The 21,806-nt window shown below is 42.8% G+C and overlaps 1 protein-coding gene across 2 annotated transcripts in view; it reads left to right on the top strand.

Moving 5' to 3' along the window:
- The window catches only part of LOC115044129 (plasma membrane calcium-transporting ATPase 1-like), a 72,605-nt gene that overhangs the window by 27,616 nt on the left and 23,183 nt on the right, over window positions 1-21,806 (top strand). Inside the window, exons 2-8 of one of the 2 annotated variants that reach the window (XM_029502986.1) lie at window positions 1,752-2,171; window positions 11,009-11,206; window positions 11,667-11,924; window positions 12,576-12,701; window positions 12,977-13,102; window positions 15,702-15,737; window positions 21,422-21,595. In XM_029502986.1, coding sequence (XP_029358846.1) covers window positions 1,976-2,171; window positions 11,009-11,206; window positions 11,667-11,924; window positions 12,576-12,701; window positions 12,977-13,102; window positions 15,702-15,737; window positions 21,422-21,595 — 1,114 coding nt within the window. In that variant the 5' untranslated portion in view covers window positions 1,752-1,975. Of the gene's footprint in view, window positions 1-1,751; window positions 2,172-11,008; window positions 11,207-11,666; window positions 11,925-12,575; window positions 12,702-12,976; window positions 13,103-15,701; window positions 15,738-21,421; window positions 21,596-21,806 lie in introns of those variants that run through there. The other variant, XM_029502987.1, reaches the window with a different exon arrangement.

The following is a 21,806-nucleotide window of genomic DNA, read 5'->3' as shown; positions in this document are numbered from 1 at the left end:
AGAGTGAGGGAGGGAAGGGGGGGGGCATCTGTCCCGATCTGTTTATGATAATAAAACACACATTGATGGAGGACTCTGAAACCTCCTGTGAGGAAGACGTATAAAGCAGTTTGAAACGCTGAGGTTAACAGGCAGATTATGATTCTGGGAGAAGAATAAGAAACGCACATGAGGAAAATCAAAAAACTCAATAAGTAATCCTCAATTAAACATGATGATAATGCGACAGAAGTTATAGTCATTTATTAGTCTTTCTTCTTCGTTTAAGTGTGGATTAATAAACGTTGATCCATGAAGCATCATGATGTAAGTACATTACTGTCTCTGTTGTATCGTAGTGTATTGTGTGTCTCATGATTGACAACCGAGAATCATCAGATATCTGACAAAAGAAATTGGAGTTTGATTATTTAGTTGTTGGCAGCTGAGACGCAGCCTGCTGGAAAACAAACGTATATCAATAAATGTGTGAAATCACTGATAGCTCAGTGGTGCTGGATGGTCTCCATCGGGCTCCTGTCAGGTCTGAATGGAGATGTAAGGGACGGTTCTTGTAAAGTGACCTGAATGACAAAAAGGCATCGCTGTGTGAAGCCAGTGTGGCGAATTCAATGAGCCTCAGACTCTGTCCGTTAACTTGATCTCAAAATGGCTCCGTCCCCCCCATCCAACCGACCAACCCCCAGATTTAAGACCGACTGACCGAGGCAATTGGCTGTGTCAGAACCCTGAGCACTCTGTGTGTGTGTGTGTGTGTGTGTGTGTGTGTGTGCATTTGTTGTGTGTCGTGTGTCCAAGAGAGAGCACTAAATAGTGAAAAATGGATGCAGACCTTTGATGTGCACTTACATAATCAGTGGTGATGGGCTGGAATGCCACACTTTGGCCACACACTCTTGACTCCGTGTCCTACACACACGCACACACACGCACACACATGTATTCAGTCCTGACTCCGGGTTCTTCATCAGCAGGACTAAGTTACCCGTGAATCCATTTTCCTTGTTCCTTCTTATTGATCTCCATCTTTTTCTGATTTTAAATCATTATAATGGAAAAGGTTATCCAACAATGTTACTGATACAATTTCACAATTGTTTTTCATTAATTAATTCACCTCTCTTGTTTTTTGTTGTTGTTGTTGGGGGCGTGTTCAGCTCACTGTATAGCTGATTTATAGACGTACTCTGTTGTAGAAGCGGCGGCACATGAGGCTGTAAATGTTTCTTTTGTAGATTTCTCATTTCAATCCAAGGAAATACATTTATTTTTCCTTCATTTAATAAATATTGTCTCTGCTCCTTGTTATTTTCTTTTTTGCCACTGATAAATTTTACAGGTTGGTGTGAAAAAAATGGAACGTTACTCATCCCTAAACAAACAAACAAACAAACAAACAAACAAACAAACAAACAAACAAACAAACAAACAACAGCTAAATTGCACCGTCATTAGTACATTGTTATTTCTACTTCAGTCAAAAACTTGAGGGCAGACACCAAAGGAGAGCAGATTTACTAGCCAATCACAAGTCTCAGAGGAGCAGTGTGAACCAATAATCAGTTTATTTCATATCAAGTTCGCTGATTTAAGAGACTCTTTCAATAATCTAAGTTTAGAAACTCTCCTTTAATTGGCTCAATTAGTCTCTGTGCTTTTCATTAGTGGAACTCAAATGGAACCCAGAGCTGAGTTCAGACTGTGTCCCGTCTGGACTCAAATCTAATCTCTTGTTTCTGTTTCCTCTCCAGCGACAGGCCCGAGGAACATGTTTACTCCCCTGTTTCCATGATAACAGAGAAGATCATGCACGTCCGGGTCAGGAGTTAACATCCATTATCAGCGTTTGTGTCCTGTGAGAACTACACAACCCACAACTGCTGTGAACTGACACTTAGCTTCAGTTTAACAAAGACACTCAGAGGAGCCACAACTACAACATCTCCACCTAAAGCTTCTGTAAAGGAGGACCAACATGGCCAACAACACGGCAGACCACCCTCCGGGGAACTCGGTTGCCGAGGGCAACCGTGACAGTGACTTTGGTATGTCCGCGACAGACCTGAGGAACTTGATGGAGCTGCGGAGCACAGAGGCCGTCAACAAGATACGAGACACGTACGGGGACGTCCAGGGCATCTGCCGCCGCCTGAAGACTTCACCTATAGAAGGTAAGACGTGTCCGACACACCAAACCGCACTGAACCTGTGACAGTCATGTCCACCATCCAGGCTTCGGTCTGCCCTCAATGGTAAATGTTAATCTGCCTTCACCTGGATGATTTCAATCACCATTCAGGAAGCTGCTAAGTTCCTGATGATGTCATCTGCAGGTTCACTGTGCGAGCTGCTGTTTGTTCAACCGTTTCATTTGTTTGACGATTCGCAGCAGAGAAACATTTAGCATTATTCCCCTCTCATGTCACTTATTAAAAATCAAGTCTTTAACTCCTTAACTGGAGCCAAAAATAACAACTTTTGTTTTCCACTTTGTGATCGGAACAAATGATATCAGCACGGAAACTTTTATATCTTTATGGCTGAAGTGGAAACCAGGCTGATATGAAAATAGCAGATCATGATGGAAAACTGTTTCTGCACACGCTGACTCTGAGCCCTCCTGCTGACTTCTGAGCTGGACCTCGGACACTCCACTTCCTGTTACAGCAGTTCAGCTGACCGTGCTGTCATCAGATGGGAGGGACACTTGACATTGTGTTTTGATTTTATTACTGAACTATGATAACACAACCCACTTGCATATCTGTATAGATAAACTAAAAGGAATCGCTCAGCTGTTAAAACAATCTGGTGAATCAGAGCAAGGCATAAATGACTGTAAAACACACACACACACACACACACACACACACACACACACACACACACACACAGGCAAATAACACAAAATAATTGATACAAACCACCAACAATTTTGGTTGACACACCTATTATTTTGTGGTGACAGGTGATCAGTTTGGATTGGATGATGCCGGAAAATGGCCGACAAGCTGTTGTTTGTTATTTCTCTCTCCCTGTCTCATCTTTTGATCCCCCTGTGTGTGTGTGTGTGTGAGTGTGTGTGTTTGCAGCCGTCAGTCCATTCCAGGATTGAAATTAGTTCCAGCCCGTTCGCCTAATGGCTCCATAGATCATTGGTCTGTTCCATTTAGTAATCAGAGGACAGCTGTAGTCGCGTCCTACACACAAGAAATTACTCACTTTAATGAAGAAAGTTTAATTATATTTTCACTGCCGAGGGAGAGGGAGGGGGGAAAATTAGGGGGAAACCTAAATGCAAAATTGAGGGCAAACGCACACAATGATTGACTGTAACAGTTAACTGAGGTGGACTGGTGTCAAGTATCGCTCTTTTGTTATCAGTGATGCAGCGAAATGCTGCACATCAGCATCAGGATCTGCGTTTATTCACATCCAAGATCTCTCCAGTGATCCAGTCTGTCATTTCCTGAAAGCAGCTCACTGATATGTTCTGAGCAGAGATATTCATGCAGTGTTTCATCACGTATTCACACGCTGAAACTGGATAAATAGTTTTGTGATGTCACATTTAGAGCTGGAATGATTAGCATTGGCGACACCAGATCCAAACCTGTGTAGCTCTGGCATGAGTTTTGGGTTAGCTGCTGTGTTTGATATGGATTTTAGTTAAATGTAAGAGGAAGATATTGTAGCTGGCGTAAAATGCTGATATCTAATTTAGAATCTAAGTTGGAGGCTGATGTGAACTATAATTACAGTTTAATGTGAGCACAGCATCAGTTTGTAGTCTGAGTCAAACTCTAAAAACACTTGATAATAGTCCTTTGTACTCGTGTAAGAACAAATTTACAGTTCAGTGTTGGATGTCATCCTCTGAGGGGCTGAATAACTTGTAGCCATGGGGTCCAGTTTAAAGATAAACTATGTAGAGTTCTACTCTCTTATCCTGTTTGTGACTGAGAGTGACAGTTTTGGTGCGCAGAAGGTTTGCAGTACTATAGAAATGGGTTGTGTTAATAAAACCACATTAAAGTAAATATGTTTCAGCCATTTTAGCTTTTCACAATATCAGCTGATTGCCTCAGTTTTGGCTAAATAATGCCTAGGTCCGAGGTGAAGGTCCAGTTTTCACCTGTATTAGACCGTGTAGGATCGGACAGCCACTGTTTCAGTCACACAGTTAGCCACGCCCTCTAAACTGGGCATTCATTTACAATATGAACATCAGGCTGTATTGAAGGGCACTTGAAATGATTGATTGTGGCCATAAACTCATGAAGAAAATATTTACTGACCTAATAAATCAGCAGATTCAGGCTTGTTTTCACACAACTTTGTTAAAAACAGACACACACTCACATTTTCCCTGTCCGAAACACAACAGAAGAACAGCTGACTGCAGACCTAAATTTAACCCCCAGTCTGGACTGAAACAATAAGAAAGTTGGTGAGCAGCACTGGCAGTCTCGTCAGGTCCGTGTTAAAGGACCGCTGCGGATCAGGACTGTGTCTTTGTGGCAGAAGGAAAACCTGCAGGAAACCTGAGTTTCACACAGAGGAAGTCTGTTTCTCACCTTGGCTTGATCTCTCACGTTAATCTGGTTTTGCTCCGTGTAACTCGTGTGACTGGTGTTTCTCACATCCTGACGCACAACATAGAACCTGCAGTGCTGTCTGAGAGTTGACAGTCAGCTAACCTGATCAGCTGAGCAGCAGAGGCCTGGTAGAGTTATATTTAATATTATTTTATCAGCCCGCTCCTCCGGCTGTCATAATGAGACGTTTCTTCTTCAGCCGCTTTTACTTTTCGTCTGTAAGGCCAGCCTCTGATTGGAGCTCAGCAATCAGTTCAAGCTGATGACGCGCAGACGGCGAACACAGAAAAACACACAGTCATGGCTCAGCCGCAGCTGTGAGCCCTGCTGGTTAATGTGTATTGATCAGTCATGCTGTAGCCTCTCTGGAGGTCATTGATTGTCTTTCTCATCATTTTTACTAAATCTGTGTATTTCATGTTATTGGATGCTTATTGGACGCGGGCCCTTCGCTGAAGAGCCACACACAAGTTTGTTTAAACAGAGCAGGGCTGCAAAGAGCTTCGCAAAGAGACACATGCGAACCTAAAAGTAAAGGACTATTTTTGGAAGCTGCTAATGAACAGCAGCATGTTCTGTCACCGCTCAGGCTGATTTCTTTTTGTGTCTGCATTGTTCTGTTGCTTCGCGTGAAGGAACGAATCCGTTCAAACAAACAGGACAGCACATCAAATGTAATTTTTATCAGTTGCTGACAGCGATGATCAGATATTTGGTTTTATTTAGAATGAAATCACAACCAGTGACAAGTTTTTCATCCTTTTTTTTTTTTTTGCATCATAAGATTACAGATACACAAATCAAGTGAACACATAAAACTGATCAAATAAAACAGGACAAATTCAGTTCCTGTATTAAAATAATACAAAATCCAAAGAGTGACTAGGTTGGTTTATTTCAGAAAACAGAAATGAGTTTGTTTATGAAGTCAGCAAGAGGACGACAAATTGTTATATGCTGCAATGTTTATATTATTCTTACAGCAACTGATGACTTGTTAGTGCTGTGGATTTTACCAAATGTACCACGTTCACAGTTGCACTAACTCCAACACTCTTATTATTGCATGACTAATTGTAAGTGAGAGTTGATGGTTGTTTTAGCACTAAGTGTAACCACACAGAGAGCTCACGCTGTGATTGGTCAGTTGGAGCTGCAGTCAGTTTCTCCTGCCATGAAGCTGCCATGAAGACGGTGCACTTTTTGGTGGGATGTGAGCAGGACAAGTAATTAGTCATCAGTCACACACAGCCTTTATGCCAGTGTGTGTAGGTTCAGGGGTTTGTCGGCCTGCTGGCGTGTCATATCCTTCTGTGGCGTGAGAAGTGAGATTCAGCTCGAGCTGTGTGACCCGAGTCCTATTCGCATACACACACACACACACACACACACTCGCAGCCTCAGGTCATCCATGTCTCAGCCAGTCGGAGCAGAATGCTCCTCAGAGCACTCACCAAGAGGGAGAAAGACATCAAGGCATGCAACCCTTTCTTTTTTCCTCTTACTCTGTATCGGGTTTTTCATCCCCTCGCATGTCTCATGATAACTAAAATAAGATCTTAACTATAATGTGGCTTGCCCTTTGAAATTCACTCCCTTCTCCGGCCTTTAAAAGGTGTAAAAATAACTGAGCAATACAGATCTAAAATATACTGTATATAACTCTTTTGTGTAAAGAGTCACTCTCTCAAAAAAAAAACAAAAACCTTTAAGCCTGAGGACTTCTGTGCCTCAGTCGTTGCATCATGCTGCACCAGGGGATGTGAGAGCCTTTATTCAAGGATGGTTTATTTCCCGTAGAATTCTGAAGACTGAACACGCTCTGTGTAAACCTTTAATTTAAACTCTTCTGTTATGAAGAAAAAATTCTAATGAAAGCTCATCAAAGGCTCACATGTCCAATCATGTCACGTAGCTTTTCACTGATGCTGCATTTTCCTTGTACGAGACAAGCAGATACCTGGATTTTGTGTATAAGGGATTACTGTGGCAAGAATTTGTAATTATGTGCATAATCAACTACCCCATGATGCATTGCATATATTTAGATCAGCCAATGGTGGAAACAAACCGGTAGAAACAATGCAGCAGATTTACAAACTGACTTTGACAGACATGACCTGCATTCTGCTGGAATTTAACAAAACATAGTTTATTGCTTTACATCTGCCCGACAGAAAAAGGAGTGTGAAGTGTGAAATTTAATTATGTTAATAGAGAAATGTCAGTATAAGTGGCTAACAATGAGTAATATAAATTAATTTGATTCATCCCATGAATCCAGATTGTATATAATTATTGGAAACACAATTTGCATTTAAATGATGAAGTTCCAAATACACCATAATTTATATTCTTGAAAATTCAATTCAGTTCAATTCAGTTCAAGTCATTGTGCCAAATCTTAGCAGGCACCATCTCAAGCAACTTCACAAGGAAAAACTTTTAACAGAAACAAACCAGATGAGTTTAACATGGGGGGAAAAAAAGACGTCTAACTCAAGCATCACGCTGTTCTGTGTGTCAATGTGTCGCAGAAGTCGTTCCATCTTCGGGCCGGCAGTGAAAGAATAAATCAGAGCGGAATCACAGTGATGATGTAGGAAATACTTCTGTCTTTGTAGTGGACGGGACAAAGTCTGAACAACGAGAATGGACATTAATACGTGCAGCTGCAGTTTAAACTCTCAGAGGGAGAATTAAAACTGCGTGGCCAAAAGATGAAGCTGTGAGTTGGAAGAGCCCTCCTGTTTTGGACCAATGAAGTCCATCTCTGCTGAAATGCATAAACATCTGTGACAGGAACAGCTCTGCTGTTGCTGCAGCATCATCTCAGAGCTTTAATTTGCATCCCCGTGGGGACGTTCACCAACACAACCAGCTCATGCCAGGCACCAGATGAAACCGCCTTCACAATCACAACAGTAAACTTGGAAAAACTATCCAATTTCTCAAGTCCCCGGTACAGGTGCTCTGTGATTCTCTATTTTAGACCGTCACGAGTTTTTGACATCAATCGTCAACTTTAAAAGGATCAAACCAGACTGAAGTACACCGCAGCGTGATGAAACGTGGTGGATGATCACTCTGACAGCTGGTGTATTTTTAAAATCTCTTCATGAGCTCATCATCAAGCTGTTTGTGCTTCAGCTCTGAACCACAGAGATATTCAGACATGTGAGGAAGGTCGAATAGGCGGAGTAAAGAAAAGGCTTTTCTGTTTATCTTTACCTCTTTGGAGCGAGCAGGTCACATCTCATCACACATAAGATCGCCTCTAATTTCATCTCTCATGGCCTTTCAATTCACTTCACCTGGTTCTGTGTCTTCTAACGTCATCTCACTTCATGACGCCCCGCATCATTGCACACTGATCTCATCTCATGTGGCCTCCTCTCCTTTGCTCGCCTCATCTCACCGTTGGACTGACCTGCCGAATTCTGATTAAACCAAAAAAAGGTCAAAATTTGTTTTGTTTTCTACCTTTTCATTTCATCGTTCCATCCGTCGTCATATCTCAGGATCTTGTTTCATCGCTTTATCTGTCCTCTTCATCCCAGGCTTTCATCCCTTGTCTCATGGCATACCTCACCGTCTTACCTCCTCTCATCTCATCTCAAAGATTTTCTCTCCTCTCCTCTCATCATCCTACGTCCTCCAGTGTCATACCACCTCATCTCGTCTCATTCACATCACCCTGAAGATTCAGACTAATCTCAATGTCCCCCACCTTCGTCAAATCTTTGCCTATTATTTCACCTGTACTCCTCATCTCATATATTAATCTAATCCTTCATGATCTTGGATCTATTAGTTCATCATTCTGTCACTGAAGCCACCTAAAGGAGGCTGTTTGGGCCAAGGAAACTAGTCCCTCTGTGTATGTTGTGGGTGAAAGTCGATAAATCTCAAAAACCACAAAGCAAAAATTATTATCTGGTGGATTGCACCAGATTACTGCATCCAAAGAAGCAGATGGAAAGTCATGAGGAGGAGGTGGAGGAGGAGGAGGAGGAGGAGAAAGGTCTCTCTTATTCAGCCTGTCTGGAGAGAATAATGAGAGATGGAATAAGAGGCAATTATAAAACATATAAAGACAGAAACATGTCTGAGGTCATGTCGGTGCTGACTTTAAAATTCCTCAATTTATGAGAAATCCTGGTGGTGCAGTCCGTTGACATTCAAAACACGTTCCACTGCACATCTCCCAACTCCTCCAAGAATCCACAGCAGCCATGTTATTGCCCCCACTGCCGGGCAGAGGAAGTCACGGCTTTCTCTGAAAATTCCAGCATCCACTTGAAAAGAAACAGATCGCTAAAATAGCTTTCAGTTTTCAAATAAAGGTCGGACACTGGGGCTGACTTCAAAATGGTTAGCCTTCATAAGTTAGTATAACACAAGAAACGATTACATGTTAATACAGCTCAATAAGCAGGCAAGCAAGCTCCAAGCTCAGTCTGCCTCTTTGCAAGCATTCAAATCAACTGAGAAATCCTTTATTTGTATTGTCGTCATATGGAGGATGACTGAACCCAAAGACATGACAGTCACATCTTTGGAATCAATAAGTTAGAGATATTGTTTGGTCGTCACTGAGCAGAGGACGATCAGAGATAATTCTTCTCAGGGATGTTTTTCTATAAATGGAGCTGATCGATTAGTTATGGATATCTGATGACCGATCTCAAAGGAAGCCTCCAGGCGACGACGCTGCCACACCGCGCTGCTCTTATCTTATTCTGTCGCTGGTTGTCAGAGTGCAGAGCTGTGACTAACAGTTGGCTCATTATGATCTTATAAGTATTTGTTGATTTCCAAATGAATCCATAACGGGGATCCTCCGCAGCTTCCTGTGAGCCAGCTGATCCAGATCAGGTGGTGACGTACTGACGTGGAACGATTTGGCTCGGGTACGGCAGCAGATTGTTTGTACAGCGGGGGTCGGGGGGGGGGTTCAGGTCAGATCAGGCTGCCACCAACTCGTCACTCACAACAAACATACAAACACACATCAACTGTCCTTAACCTTGAGGCGGGGACCCAACAAGGTGGAGAAGGGTTACAGCATGACTGACAGGAGGAAGCCAAAGAAAACCTCTTCTGATATTTAGAATGATATTCTTTTTTCCAGTCTCCTCTAATACACAATAAATGGCACAGGGCCAGTTGAGGTTGAAATAAAAATCTTCCTCCTTCAGTTGGGTTGATCACACCTAGCAGATAAATGGAGTCTTTTTAAAACCATTCAACAGAATTGGATCACTGAAGCCAATGAAACTGAGCAACTAGTTTCTGTTTATAATTTAATAATGGAAATCATATCGTTCCTGCACCTGAACATTGGTTTAGGGTCTGTATCGTTTTCAACTTTGTCTCGAGAGAAAAAGGAGGAAATGATGAATGCAAATACATCATTTTTCTGGGTGGGATAAATCTGTTTTGGTGCTTCGCCCAAAGAAAAGAAACAACTGCATATGGAAGCAGAGCAGTCTGTCCTTTCAACAAAAAGTAGGCCATGTTGCAAAACTGCGAAACTACCGTTGTTCAAAATCTGTGAAATCTTTACTTTTCAGAACTGGTGCATCCTCTGGCCTCACTCTACGGCCCGAGCTGAACACACTTTCACTAAGACAAGATTTAAAGTTTTTTTGGAAAACAGTACTAGACAACAAATCAAGTCATTACAAATATAAAAGCATAGACAAAACATGAATATAAACATAACCCATATTCACGGACCAGGAGACCATGTATCTGGTACTGACGTTAATTAAGTTTGCAGATTAGTTTTGTTACAGGAGGAAACGAACATCGCCAGTTTTTGTTTGCTCCAGTGAGTCGGCAGGCTTTATCCACATTTCTGGGGAGCTTCTAATAATCAGTCCATCCCAGGGAGGGAGCGAAACAATATAATTCATCCCATACATGATGCATTCCAGCAACACCCACACCGACTTCAACAACAAAGTGTCACCTTTCTCACGGTGTCAACAAAAACTGGATGATTAGAAGCCTCTTAGAATCAGAGTTTGGCTCAGAGATGCATCAGATTGCTAAAAAAGGGTCACTGTATTAGGTACATTTGCACAAACCACTTCCTCTTTGCTTCCTTCGACACACAAATGAAACTCATGTGTGACACGTCTCATGTTTGAATTCTTCCTCAACAGCGTGATAAGTCTCTAAGCCAGATTTGGGTGGTGTCAGCTGTGTTTTATCATTTAGTTTACCCAGAGGGCCCTTTTCTCTCTCCACTCTTAAGAGCATGAAGTGTGACTTTTTATTTGTTTTTCTTACCAAATCCCCTTCTTTTGAAAAGAAAAGCCACGCTGCAGTTATTTCCTTCTTCACAGTCGAGTCTTCTATGTTGATGAGATTTTATTAAAGTGTTGTATTTGGCTCTGCAGGCCTCTCTGGTAACCCCGCTGATTTGGAAAAACGTCACAGTGCGTTTGGAAAAAACTTCATCCCGCCCAAGAAGGCCAAGACGTTCCTGCAGCTGGTGTGGGAGGCTCTGCAAGACGTCACACTCATTATCCTGGAGATCGCTGCCATCATCTCGCTGGGCCTGTCCTTCTACCACCCACCAGGGGGTGACAGCGAAGGTCGGTGCAGTCAGATTTCTTCCTGCCAGATGAAAACAGAAACAGGCCTGGAGGTAGCTTGAGGGCAAATATGGTCATGTTGCAGTATGCTGCTGGGCTTTTTTATCTTACAGTTAAAGAATACACACACATGCACTTTCTTAAACTGATACACAAGGCTTAAGTATTTATCGTCCTTTATTCTCCCATCCAAGAAGCACGCTTTATTTCCTAAATGTTAATGTTAAATATTTATAAACAGTAATTATTAACCCCTTGGATTCAATGTACAGTTTAAAAAGAGACAGTGTGGTTTGAAATATTGATGCTGAAAACACAGTTTTATTTAAAGCTTTGTGTCAGTTGGCGAATTTTAGTTTGACAAAGCTGCCTTCTATCTATATATATATATATATATATATATATATATATTTATAAAGCAATTCCAATTCACCACACGCTCACCTTCGTCTTCTCACAGCATGCGGCCAGGTCGCAGGTGGCATCGAGGACGAAGGCGAGGCCCAGGCCGGCTGGATCGAGGGCGCCGCCATCCTGTTCTCGGTCATCATTGTGGTTCTAGTTACGGCCTTCAACGACTGGTCCAAGGAGAAGCAGTTCCGCGGACTGCAGAGTCGCATTGAGCAGGAACAAAAGTTCACCGTCATCCGCAAGAGCCAGGTCATCCAGATCCCCGTGGCCGAGATCGTGGTGGGGGATATCGCACAGATCAAATACGGTACGAGACCGCAGAGACCAAGATGAAAGGCCAAAGAAGCAACGTTAATAAACATTAAAAGTATTTTCAGGTCAGCTACAAAATGAAAAAAAGTTGTAGAGTTTCATACACACTACATGGCCAAACGATATCCGGACACCTGAACATTTAAGCTGCTAAGTCTCAGCAGGAACAAACTACTTTGGTTGACCTAGATTCTATACATGAGGTTATTTGAATATCGAAACAAGAAAGGTCCTTCCCCAACCAGCTGACACTGAGGCCTGCTGTAGCTTAAAATATCATTGCATGCCATTGCATTAAGATTTCCCTTCTTTGGAACTCGGGGTCGTAGCCCAAACCTGAAAAAACACCCAGCTGCAGAAGTATTTGGATAGTTGGCCATATAGTGTCGGCTGGTGGGAAACCTTCACATACACACTCCAAGAAAGGCAATTTCGCACATCCTGCCTCCTTCATCTTTTTTTGGAGCATCAGAGACCAGGACCTGTGTGGCTTTCTTACACCGACTCTGTAACAGCTACAGAATGGACACATTGGGTTCAAATTTCAGAAAATACCACATTTTAAGCATAAACGTGAGCGCTAATAGGACGTATTTTTAATGTAAGAGAAAGAAAACGCTTTAACCTCTGACCTCTGTGTGCACAGGAGATCTTCTGCCAGCTGATGGGATCCTGATTCAAGGCAACGACCTGAAGATTGACGAGAGCTCTCTGACTGGAGAGTCCGACCAAGTGCGCAAGTCTATGGAGAAAGACCCCATGCTGCTGTCCGGTGAGCTCCTGTTCAGTCATACCAGAGTCTGCTGGTATTCATTACCCTTAAACGCAAACATGTTCAATTCTTGTTTGGAAAGTCAAAGCTTTGTTACCTCACCAACAATAAGAATAATAAAAACTGTTGTTCCTGTAAAACTCTAAGTACTTGTAAAGTCACTATATGAAAAATCCAACTGCCGACTAGTATTCAATGATGCAGCTGAAGGGGAGATTTGATAAATAACGTGACAGCGATTCAAACCAAGCTCGACTCACGTCATGCTCTCTCAGGTACCCACGTAATGGAGGGATCAGGCAGGATGGTGGTGTCAGCCGTCGGCCTCAACTCTCAAACCGGCATCATCTTCACCCTCCTGGGCGCCGGCGAGAACGACGAAGAGAAGAAGGTCAAGAAAAGTAAGACATGACGCCGACGCCGGCGACACACGCGTGAACAAACACGACTCATGGTGAAGTGTTGAAGGTTGTACGAGGACAGTAATTGTGTGAAGCGTTGGGAGGGAAGTTTGACTAGAAAGACGCCTATCAGCTCCTGAATATTTCTACTGGACTGTTTGAACAGTGCAGATTGGAAATATTTGTTGAACACGTGTTGATTTGAAGTCTCCTGTCAAAGCAGCAGGTAGACTTCATCCAGTCTGGGCTGACAACAGCAGAGCTGTTTGAAGGGTCTCACTGTAGCATTTTAATCATTCAATTCAAAACTTCAATCTGGACATTAAATAGTCTGAGTGAATAAATGAGACCACAGATGAGGTGATCTGTAGTTTTATTTTCAGAATCTTTCACGTGGGAATTTAGCACATTTCACTTTACAGGCTGGCTGTTTAATGCAATGATCTTAACACAAATGACATTAAATTAAAGAATGTGAGGGGTGCAAAACGACAACAAGTACACAAAGTGAATGTCCAACCACAGTTTTACAACGTTTTTAAAAAATCCAGTGTACGAAGAGAGATCAGAGGTCCATCCGAAGCTGCTGCTAACATTAGCATTCTTTTTCTCGCTTCATTTATGTTGACCTTTACCTCAACAGATAAACAACTCCTCCCTGGAATATGAGAGAAAACATTTCTCCCTCATTTCAATGTCTTCTACAAAAGTCCTTAAATTTCAAAGCTTCAATTACATCCAACAAGTCACATGCAAATCCCAAAAAGTCAGCGTTTTGGATCAGTCCCAGACAGTTAATGTTAAGTAGACAGATTTGATGGAATCTGCCAGTGATTTTTAAAAACGAAGCGCCTTCTTCCTCCACTTCAAAGACTCATTATTTTAACAACTTAGTCAGAATTTTGATGAGATGGGAAACTTGACAGGCGTAGCAACAGTTGTCAGTTTTCCAATTGGTAATCTTGCAAATGAAGGCACCATGGTGACGATTTCAGTCAGTTCACGCTTTGAACTTTGTTTCCATGCAGACTTCCAGAAGAAGAGCAGAGAACAAACTGAAAATAAACACCTCATCATGGTCTCATTGACTGCTGATAGTTTGTACCCATTTTATTCAGGTACCGATTTGACAACGATGGTTTGAAACGGGAAACGAACCTTTTCCCTGTTTACACACGCTTGCTTTCTGAAGTGGAACCCTTCAAAAGCCAGAGTCAAGCGATCCTCGTACTATCACAGAGCAGTTTGATGTAAACCTACAGGCTTCTGCAGTCGGTCTCTATTGCTTTTGATTTGCTTGTGATCACGCTAACCCCCTTTTACTCATGTCTTTTTCTTTTAGTCTTTTGTTTGTTTGTTTGTTTGTTTTTTTTGTTTTTTTTGTTTTGTTTTTTTTTTAGTCTGATCATTTGTTTTAATCGCTGGCGTTTTAGTTTGTCAGGCATTCATTGTGAACCGGCTGAATGTACCAGCTCAGCGGAGAGAGACGCTCATGTTGAAGTTTTGGCCTCAATTCATTCGTCTCAAAAAAACAGTAATGACTTCATAATGAGGACAAAAAAACAACAAGGGAAGTTTTTTTTGTTGATCCAACTGAAGTGATCATATCCGTACTGCCACATTGACATTTTACTCTCTCCGATTTATTATCCTAAAACTAAGCCTGAACTCAGACAAAAGTGTCTGAGCCAACCAACAAGTTACTGTAGGATTAACACCACTTACTTTCTATTGTGTTCTGCTAATAGAAGAGCAGTCAGGCTTTGTCGACCTGCTTTACACACCCACACATTCATGTCTTCATTTTGAGTCACACCCATCTGGTGTCTTACAAACTGCCATTCAGTTTGTGCAAACACACACACAACCTTGCAGCAGTTAAGTCAGCCATCACTCACAGAGCACCAGCTGAAGACTAACGAGTTGTATGTCTGTGTTTTTGTGTGTGGGTGTGTTCATGTTGGCTTTGACTTTGCCAAACCCTCCGAACCTAAAACACAACAAACAGGGGCAGCAGGGAGGAGGGAAACACACTTAACCTGAATCTCGCACACTTACTGCTACACAAGCAATCGCACACTGAGCTCGTAATGATCAGAGTTTAGATGAGTGCGTTGAACAAACACACCCGTCCAACACAGCCTGGTCCAGGTTTGACTCCGAACTGTCCAGTCAAAAAAATCAAACCTCAGCCTTTAAAAGAAATCAATCAGCTTTTTTTCAGCAGTAGGGACATAAAAGTGAAGGTGTCCACCCAGACAATACAAAAAATCCAAAATGAGAGAGCGGGAAAATGGTTGCTGCCTTTGGTCTGCAGTTAGGTGCTGAAATCGGAGCCTGCTCTCCGACATTGGAGCAGAATTCTGAAGTTAAATTGTCGAACGTTGTCGCCTTTTCTCTTCTTTTTTTTTTTTTTTTTAATTCACGTGTCTCTCTCCTCTGATTGGTCCATTCCTGCCCACAACGCACACACAGCACACACACACCTGTGGGTTTTTATGAGTTTGAACTTTTGTGTTTTTCCCCTCAGTTTGATTTGATCTTATTTTTCCTTTGAGCCATCTTATCAGCATTCCGCCCTCTCTCTCTGTCCGAACAGGTAAAAAACAAGGACCCCCTGAAAATCGCAACAAAGGTAACCCCTCCATTCATCCATCTGTCCCTCTCTGTCCCTCCATCCTCCCTGTTACTCACCCCCCTCCTCACCCTCCACCCAGCGGCAGGAGGGGCGTGTCCAGTCCATCTCTCTCTCCCTCCTCCTCTCTCTATCTGCTGTAAAAAGTTATTTTTAAAAAGGGGGACGTTCTCTCGCCTTGCTTTACCTGTCAAAGGGTGCAACTCTCAACCTTCAGGTCACTGACAGCCAATCGCAGCGTCAGCAGTTGTCACGGCAACTGTCACCGGTTAGATTTTCGGCCCATTTCTGACCGCACGGCAATATTTGTCTTTGCAAGTGGATAAATTATATTTTAGTAGAGAAATTCAAAATCTATCTTGTGCTCAATAAATATATTTGCATGTTTGTCTCCGTAAATGAATCCATGAATGACTACCAGCGGATACTAACCCTGAGCAACGCAGATCAGTTCAAACAAAGTAATTGTTGTGCTGCATTTCGTTTTTAAAGCAACCAGCCAATTTTTTAATTTCTTCCATTTCCGTTTACCATCTTCCATCCCTTATCTTCTAGCTGATGTTGGTCTCATCCTTGTTGACAGTTGAGAAAAAAAATCCATGTTTATGAGGCTCAGCACACCACAGATTTATTAAAAAGATGATCTGTGAGACAAAGCGTCCATAGTTGGAGTTCAGCTTTGATTTGTCTGTTGCAGTAGCAACCCGATCTGTAGTGAGACGGATCAGGATGATTTATTCAAATTATTTGAGTCATTTAAACAGAAAAAAAAAACCCAAAACGTGTTGGTCCAAATGTTGCTTTGGAATCTGAATTGTATGATTTGTGCCATAAAATATATAATTTATTCATAATTTGAGGTGTAATAATCAGCTGTAAGAAACAGGATCTTTTTCCTCTGTGACTTTTTAACATTCGTGCTGGCATTTCTGCTATGAAAGAAAAGAAAGAAAAACTCCATCAATGGCTGTAACGCCTTGGCTGTGTAACTGCTAATTATCAAGTTGGACAACTACCTGAATTATTTGTTGCTTATCTGGAAGAAGTTAGTGTGCTAGCCTCCAACACAACTGGTGTTAGCGCCAATAAAATACCCTTACACTTCAGAAAGATTCAGTAAATTGGAAAGAGATGAGAACAAAATGTGTTTTGGTTGTGTGAGTTAGATTAATTTCTCTACAGAATATAATCTATGTCCCTGTAAAGGTTTTGTTTTCTGTCCTTGTGATGTTCCACAGCAGACTGAGACATGAGACATTAATATCGGTCCAAACAAGCCCGACCTCTGAGGTGTCCTTGGTGTACAGCACCGTGTTGACATCGAGTGCTCCTTCGGTGGCTTCAGATATTTAATATTTAATGGGTTTGGTGTGCGTGTGTGTGTGTGTGTGTGTGTGTGTGTGGTTGCGTGGAGGGTAAGGATGTCATCGCTTCAACCTCCAAACTCGAGCAGCCAACCGTCCTCCGTGTCCCGTGTGATCCAACACATGTCCAACTTCCTTTGCAAGCTGTCTCCACACACACACACACTGATGCACACACATAGAGCTCCCCTCCTCCCGACCTCCCGTAGGTTTAGCATCTGCTGCATGCAGAATGTACACACACACACACACACACACACTCATTGCTCTTGGACAGTCATCACAGTTTTGCACACAGGAATAATTCACAGTCAGAGCTGCAGTCACAGACGACCTCCACTAAAAACACACCTTCAGCCACGCCGTCGAGTCTGCAGCTTCAGAGCTCAGTGCTCACCGACTCTGAGCCTTTCAGCCTCTTTTAGCTCCTAGCTTTGATTGGAAACAGCAGCAGCAGGCAGCTGTTTTCATGCGGCTCCACAGTTGATGTTTCTTTGTCTCTGCTGGATTTGGGATGTTTTTTTTTTTTGCCCCCTAGTGGTCAGGATGATTGGGGAACACCCCCTGAAAGTAAAGTCCCACTGTTGGTAAATACACAAGAAGGTTATTTCTGACTCCTTCAAAACTTTCTACTGTAAAGATACCCTGCTGCAGACATTTCAAAATAAAAGTCTAAATAAAAGGAAGCATTGAGTTTATGATGAAGGATTATCTTCAGTGATTATCTTCTTCGATGAATCTGACCATCACCCTTAACTCATAAAGCTCAAGATAATATCTCAGACAGAAGCAAAGATATTCATTATATCATTACGTCTAAAGAACGGAACGGGAGCTGCCAATTAATCCTCCAACAATATATCAATGAATGGTTTCAGGTTTGGCTTTCAGCTGCTACAAATGTCTAAAATGTCACAGTAAGAGAAAAAAAACACAGGTAAGAAACGACTGGAATTAAAAGTGCTGTAAACAGGAAGCTGATACCTGCAGCACACGACTGTGGCGTCACTGCTGTTTATTTTAATAAAGGAAACGGGTGAACAACAAACCAGGATACAACAGAATTTATGGCTAACGCTGCTCTTATTCACCCATAAACGAAACAGCGCCTGCTGATGTGGCGGACAGGGGGAGACCTCAAGCTTTTAAAATGCATTTTTCCCGCCACACGGTCGTTTGTAGTCCGTTCTAATGAGAGTGACTTTCTGTCGGCACCGCTGAGAAAGACGAGGCTGTCGGTGTGTGTGGGAGTTGCACCCTTGCAGTATTAGTGGGCTGTGGGCTGTCGCCTGTTCTGTTTGTGTATCTTCAGTTTCATTTCTTTTTTTTATTTCATTTTATTTTATTTTTTCACCCCCCCTCTCATTTCTCTTACTGTTGCCTCCTTGCAGGGTGTTGCTCAGGACTTCATGTTGTCTTGTAAACACTGTTTGACTCTCTCCCTCCTCTGTTATTTTTCTGTCTTGCTGAAGTCTCCTGCAGCCTCCACAGCTCTGCAGCCTCCTCTACCTCCTCCTGTCTCCTCTCTCTGTCGTGGTTCTGCATTGCTGTCTTTTTTTTCTGTTTTTTGAGATCGATCCTTTGAGTTTGTCTTCTGTTTGTTGACTTGCTTTCTTTTTGATCGTCAAAACGCCCCCCCCCCCTCCTTCTCTGCCCGCCCATGTGTTCCCCCATGGTTCAGTGCTGCGCCTGTTTCCAGTTTCTGTGGTTGGTCAGTGGGTCTCAGTCCTGTTCATGTGAAGCTGTGTCAGTTAGTTCTATGTCGTGGCTTGTCCTCAGAGCAGACCATGTGCATAAAGCTCTGCAGCTTCCTGGTTTGACAGCGGCACGTTCAGAAAGTTGGGCTGTCCTGAAATGAATGAAGCTCAGTTTGAGGAGCTTGAGGAGGCGACGACACTGATGGTGAAGGTGCTGTTTAGGATGTAACCGTCCAAAAACAGATTTGTGCACCTTAAGGACACGCAACAGCCCCAAATCTTCGAAGGTCCCTCAGTTCAGTGTGGATGTTTTCTACAAAATCTCAGCAGCTAGCTGGGCAGAAATCTTTTTTGAGAAACACTGAGCCTCATGCAAGAACATTTTCATTTTCATTGAATCTAAGCGTTGTAACAGATATAAAAACACATCAGCACAGTTAACACAAATCAAAATGGCCACTCACTCTGCCGCACTTGTGGAGCGTTTTGAGATGGACGAAAGATCTCCCCAAAGTAAAAGAAACAACTCGATACCACAAAACCTGAATCCTTTTAGCCCAAAGACCAGTGTAGTAAAATATTCAGGTATTATGTCCTCCCCTCCTGTCCAACAGACACACACACACACACCAAGTTACCTCACACTGCAATCTAGCAAGAATTCCTGCAGTGAGTTATGTACAAAAAAAAGTGTGTTGTGCATGTATTAGCTTCATTAATAAGGCTTCTGTCTCTATCTGCACCTTTTGAAATCAAAAACATTATCAGTAACATGTAAAATTCCTGTGCTAGGATTCTCTGTTCACAGCAAAGCTGCTAAGCCTCATTGACTTTCTACAATACATGTATATGTGAAGCACAACACAACACAAAGACAACATTTATCAGAGTAATCCTTCCAACACTCAGCAGAGCCACCAGGCTCCGTGTCGTACTGTTTCCTCCTGTGCAGTGAGCCCGTTCACGAAGATTAGTCAAGCACATCTACATCTGCAAGTTCACTTCAATCGCTCTCCGTTCGTACATCTTGCTCTCACATGAGGCTCAAATCACAGAATTTGCTTTTGGTCCGTTTTTAGTTTTACCTTTCTGCTGAGAAACGGCACAATAGAGGACTATGTGCGTTCCGCTGCAGTTTCCAACCACCATTATTTTGTTTATTGACTTTCTTTGCTTTTGGCTGCGACCATTGAAAGCAGCTCAAGCTGTAATAATAAAAAAAAAAAACAACTGGAATTTGACAGAAGCAGGCTCCACAATTTGACACCAAAAAGGATAAATCGAAGAAGTTTCCAACAGATACGTTCGCCGCCATTCCTTTGGAATTTCCTGAAAATTGCCTGGTTTGATTTTTGCATTACCTGGGCAGAGTTTCTCCTCAGCAGCGAACGGAGGAGGCTTTTCTTATTTAGAAAACTTATTGGTCATCCAGGAATCTAAACCTGCTTTATGTTCATGATCTGTTGGTATCGTTTTGACTCTCCGTCAGGGGTTAGAACAGGAAAGCACAATCAGCTGATGTGAGTTTGCGCATTTGTGTTTTATATTTAGTGACCCCACCAGACATTTCCAGTCTTTAATGTTAATAACAGAGAAATTCATCGGATTTCAATGTAAAAAAAAAAAAAAAAAAAATTCCAGGTTCAGTCAGTGTTGTCAGCTGAGTTCTTCACGAGGACAGACAACATACGTGCGTGTCAGATTAATCGTAGATCTGTTCTGCCTCCACTCTTCACCTATTCACATTTCTTTGGTATGGAAATATGACAAACGGCAGAGGATGGAGAGAGTGCAGCTGAATTCGGCGTAAGCTCTTCAGCAGAGATCAAACAGATCAAAAAGCTGCACTTACAGCAACAACAGTCCAAACAGGATCACAGCTGATGAAGTGAAATGCAAATACACAGTTTGTTTATGCAAATGAGGAGCAGAGCTGCCGAGCAGGACGTGAAACCAGACACCATGTCAGACTTCAGAGCCCAGCCTCGTTCCAAACTCTGAGCTCTGATGTGTAACAGTGTGCGTGCGTGTGTGCGTGTGTGTGTGTGATTGACAGCCCCCTGTTAAATCCTCTCTGTTGTATCTGCTGTTTTCTGTTCTGTCTGCTGCTCTTCATTATGACCAGCTGCTCCAAACTCGTCTGTGACGCTCTCTGAAAGCTACCTGGACCTTTTCCATGAATGTTCTGTCAACAAAAAATGATGACATGCTGCTCTCTGCATTCAGCCAAAGGGTCACCTTGCTAATGATAGTCAGGGGTCGTTTCTGATCTCTGAGAAATCTCGTCCGGTCGTCTTCAGCTTCCCTCCGACTGAATCTGTAACGTGTTTTCTGCCTCTCTACCCTTTATCCCCGAACCACTCCTGATCCTTCCTCCCTTCTTCATGTTTTTTGTTTTTATTATTATTGATTTGTATCATTCACCTTTTGTCAACCTGCCTGACCTCACCTCATCCTCTGCCCCTCAAACTCCTTCATCTCCTCCTGACCTCTCCCTCACCTCCCCTTCCTCATCATCTCTCCTCACTCCTTTGCCCTTTAAAACCTGCCTCCTCCTCCGCCTCCTCCTCCTCCTTTTACCCTCCAACCACCACTGCATCCCCCCACACCCCTCCTCCTCCAGCCAAGACCGAAGACGGCATCGCCCTGGAGATCCAGCCGCTGAAGAGCGAGTCGGCCGCAGAGTCGGACGAGAAGGAGGAGGCCAAACCGGTGAAGAAGGTCAACGTGACCAAGAAGGAGAAGTCAGTGCTGCAGGGCAAACTGACCAGACTGGCTGTACAGATTGGGAAGGCTGGTAAGAAACGCACACACACAGACACACACAGATAATACAACATAATGCAGCTGGGACATGAATGTGTGACACCTCTCTGAAAAGAGCTGTCATCATTTTAAAAGCCTTTTCATGCTGTGTTTGTCGCAGCACTCAGATATTTCAGATGGATCTTTTGTGTCCAGTACAGCAACAACAACAACAACAACAACAACAACACAACACGTTGCTA

Source organism: Echeneis naucrates, chromosome 5 (assembly GCF_900963305.1).
Source record: "Echeneis naucrates chromosome 5, fEcheNa1.1, whole genome shotgun sequence".
NCBI lineage: Eukaryota > Metazoa > Chordata > Actinopteri > Carangiformes > Echeneidae > Echeneis > Echeneis naucrates.
The sequence above is the reverse complement of the archived record's forward strand: the minus strand, read 5'-3'. Positions and strand labels throughout refer to the sequence as shown.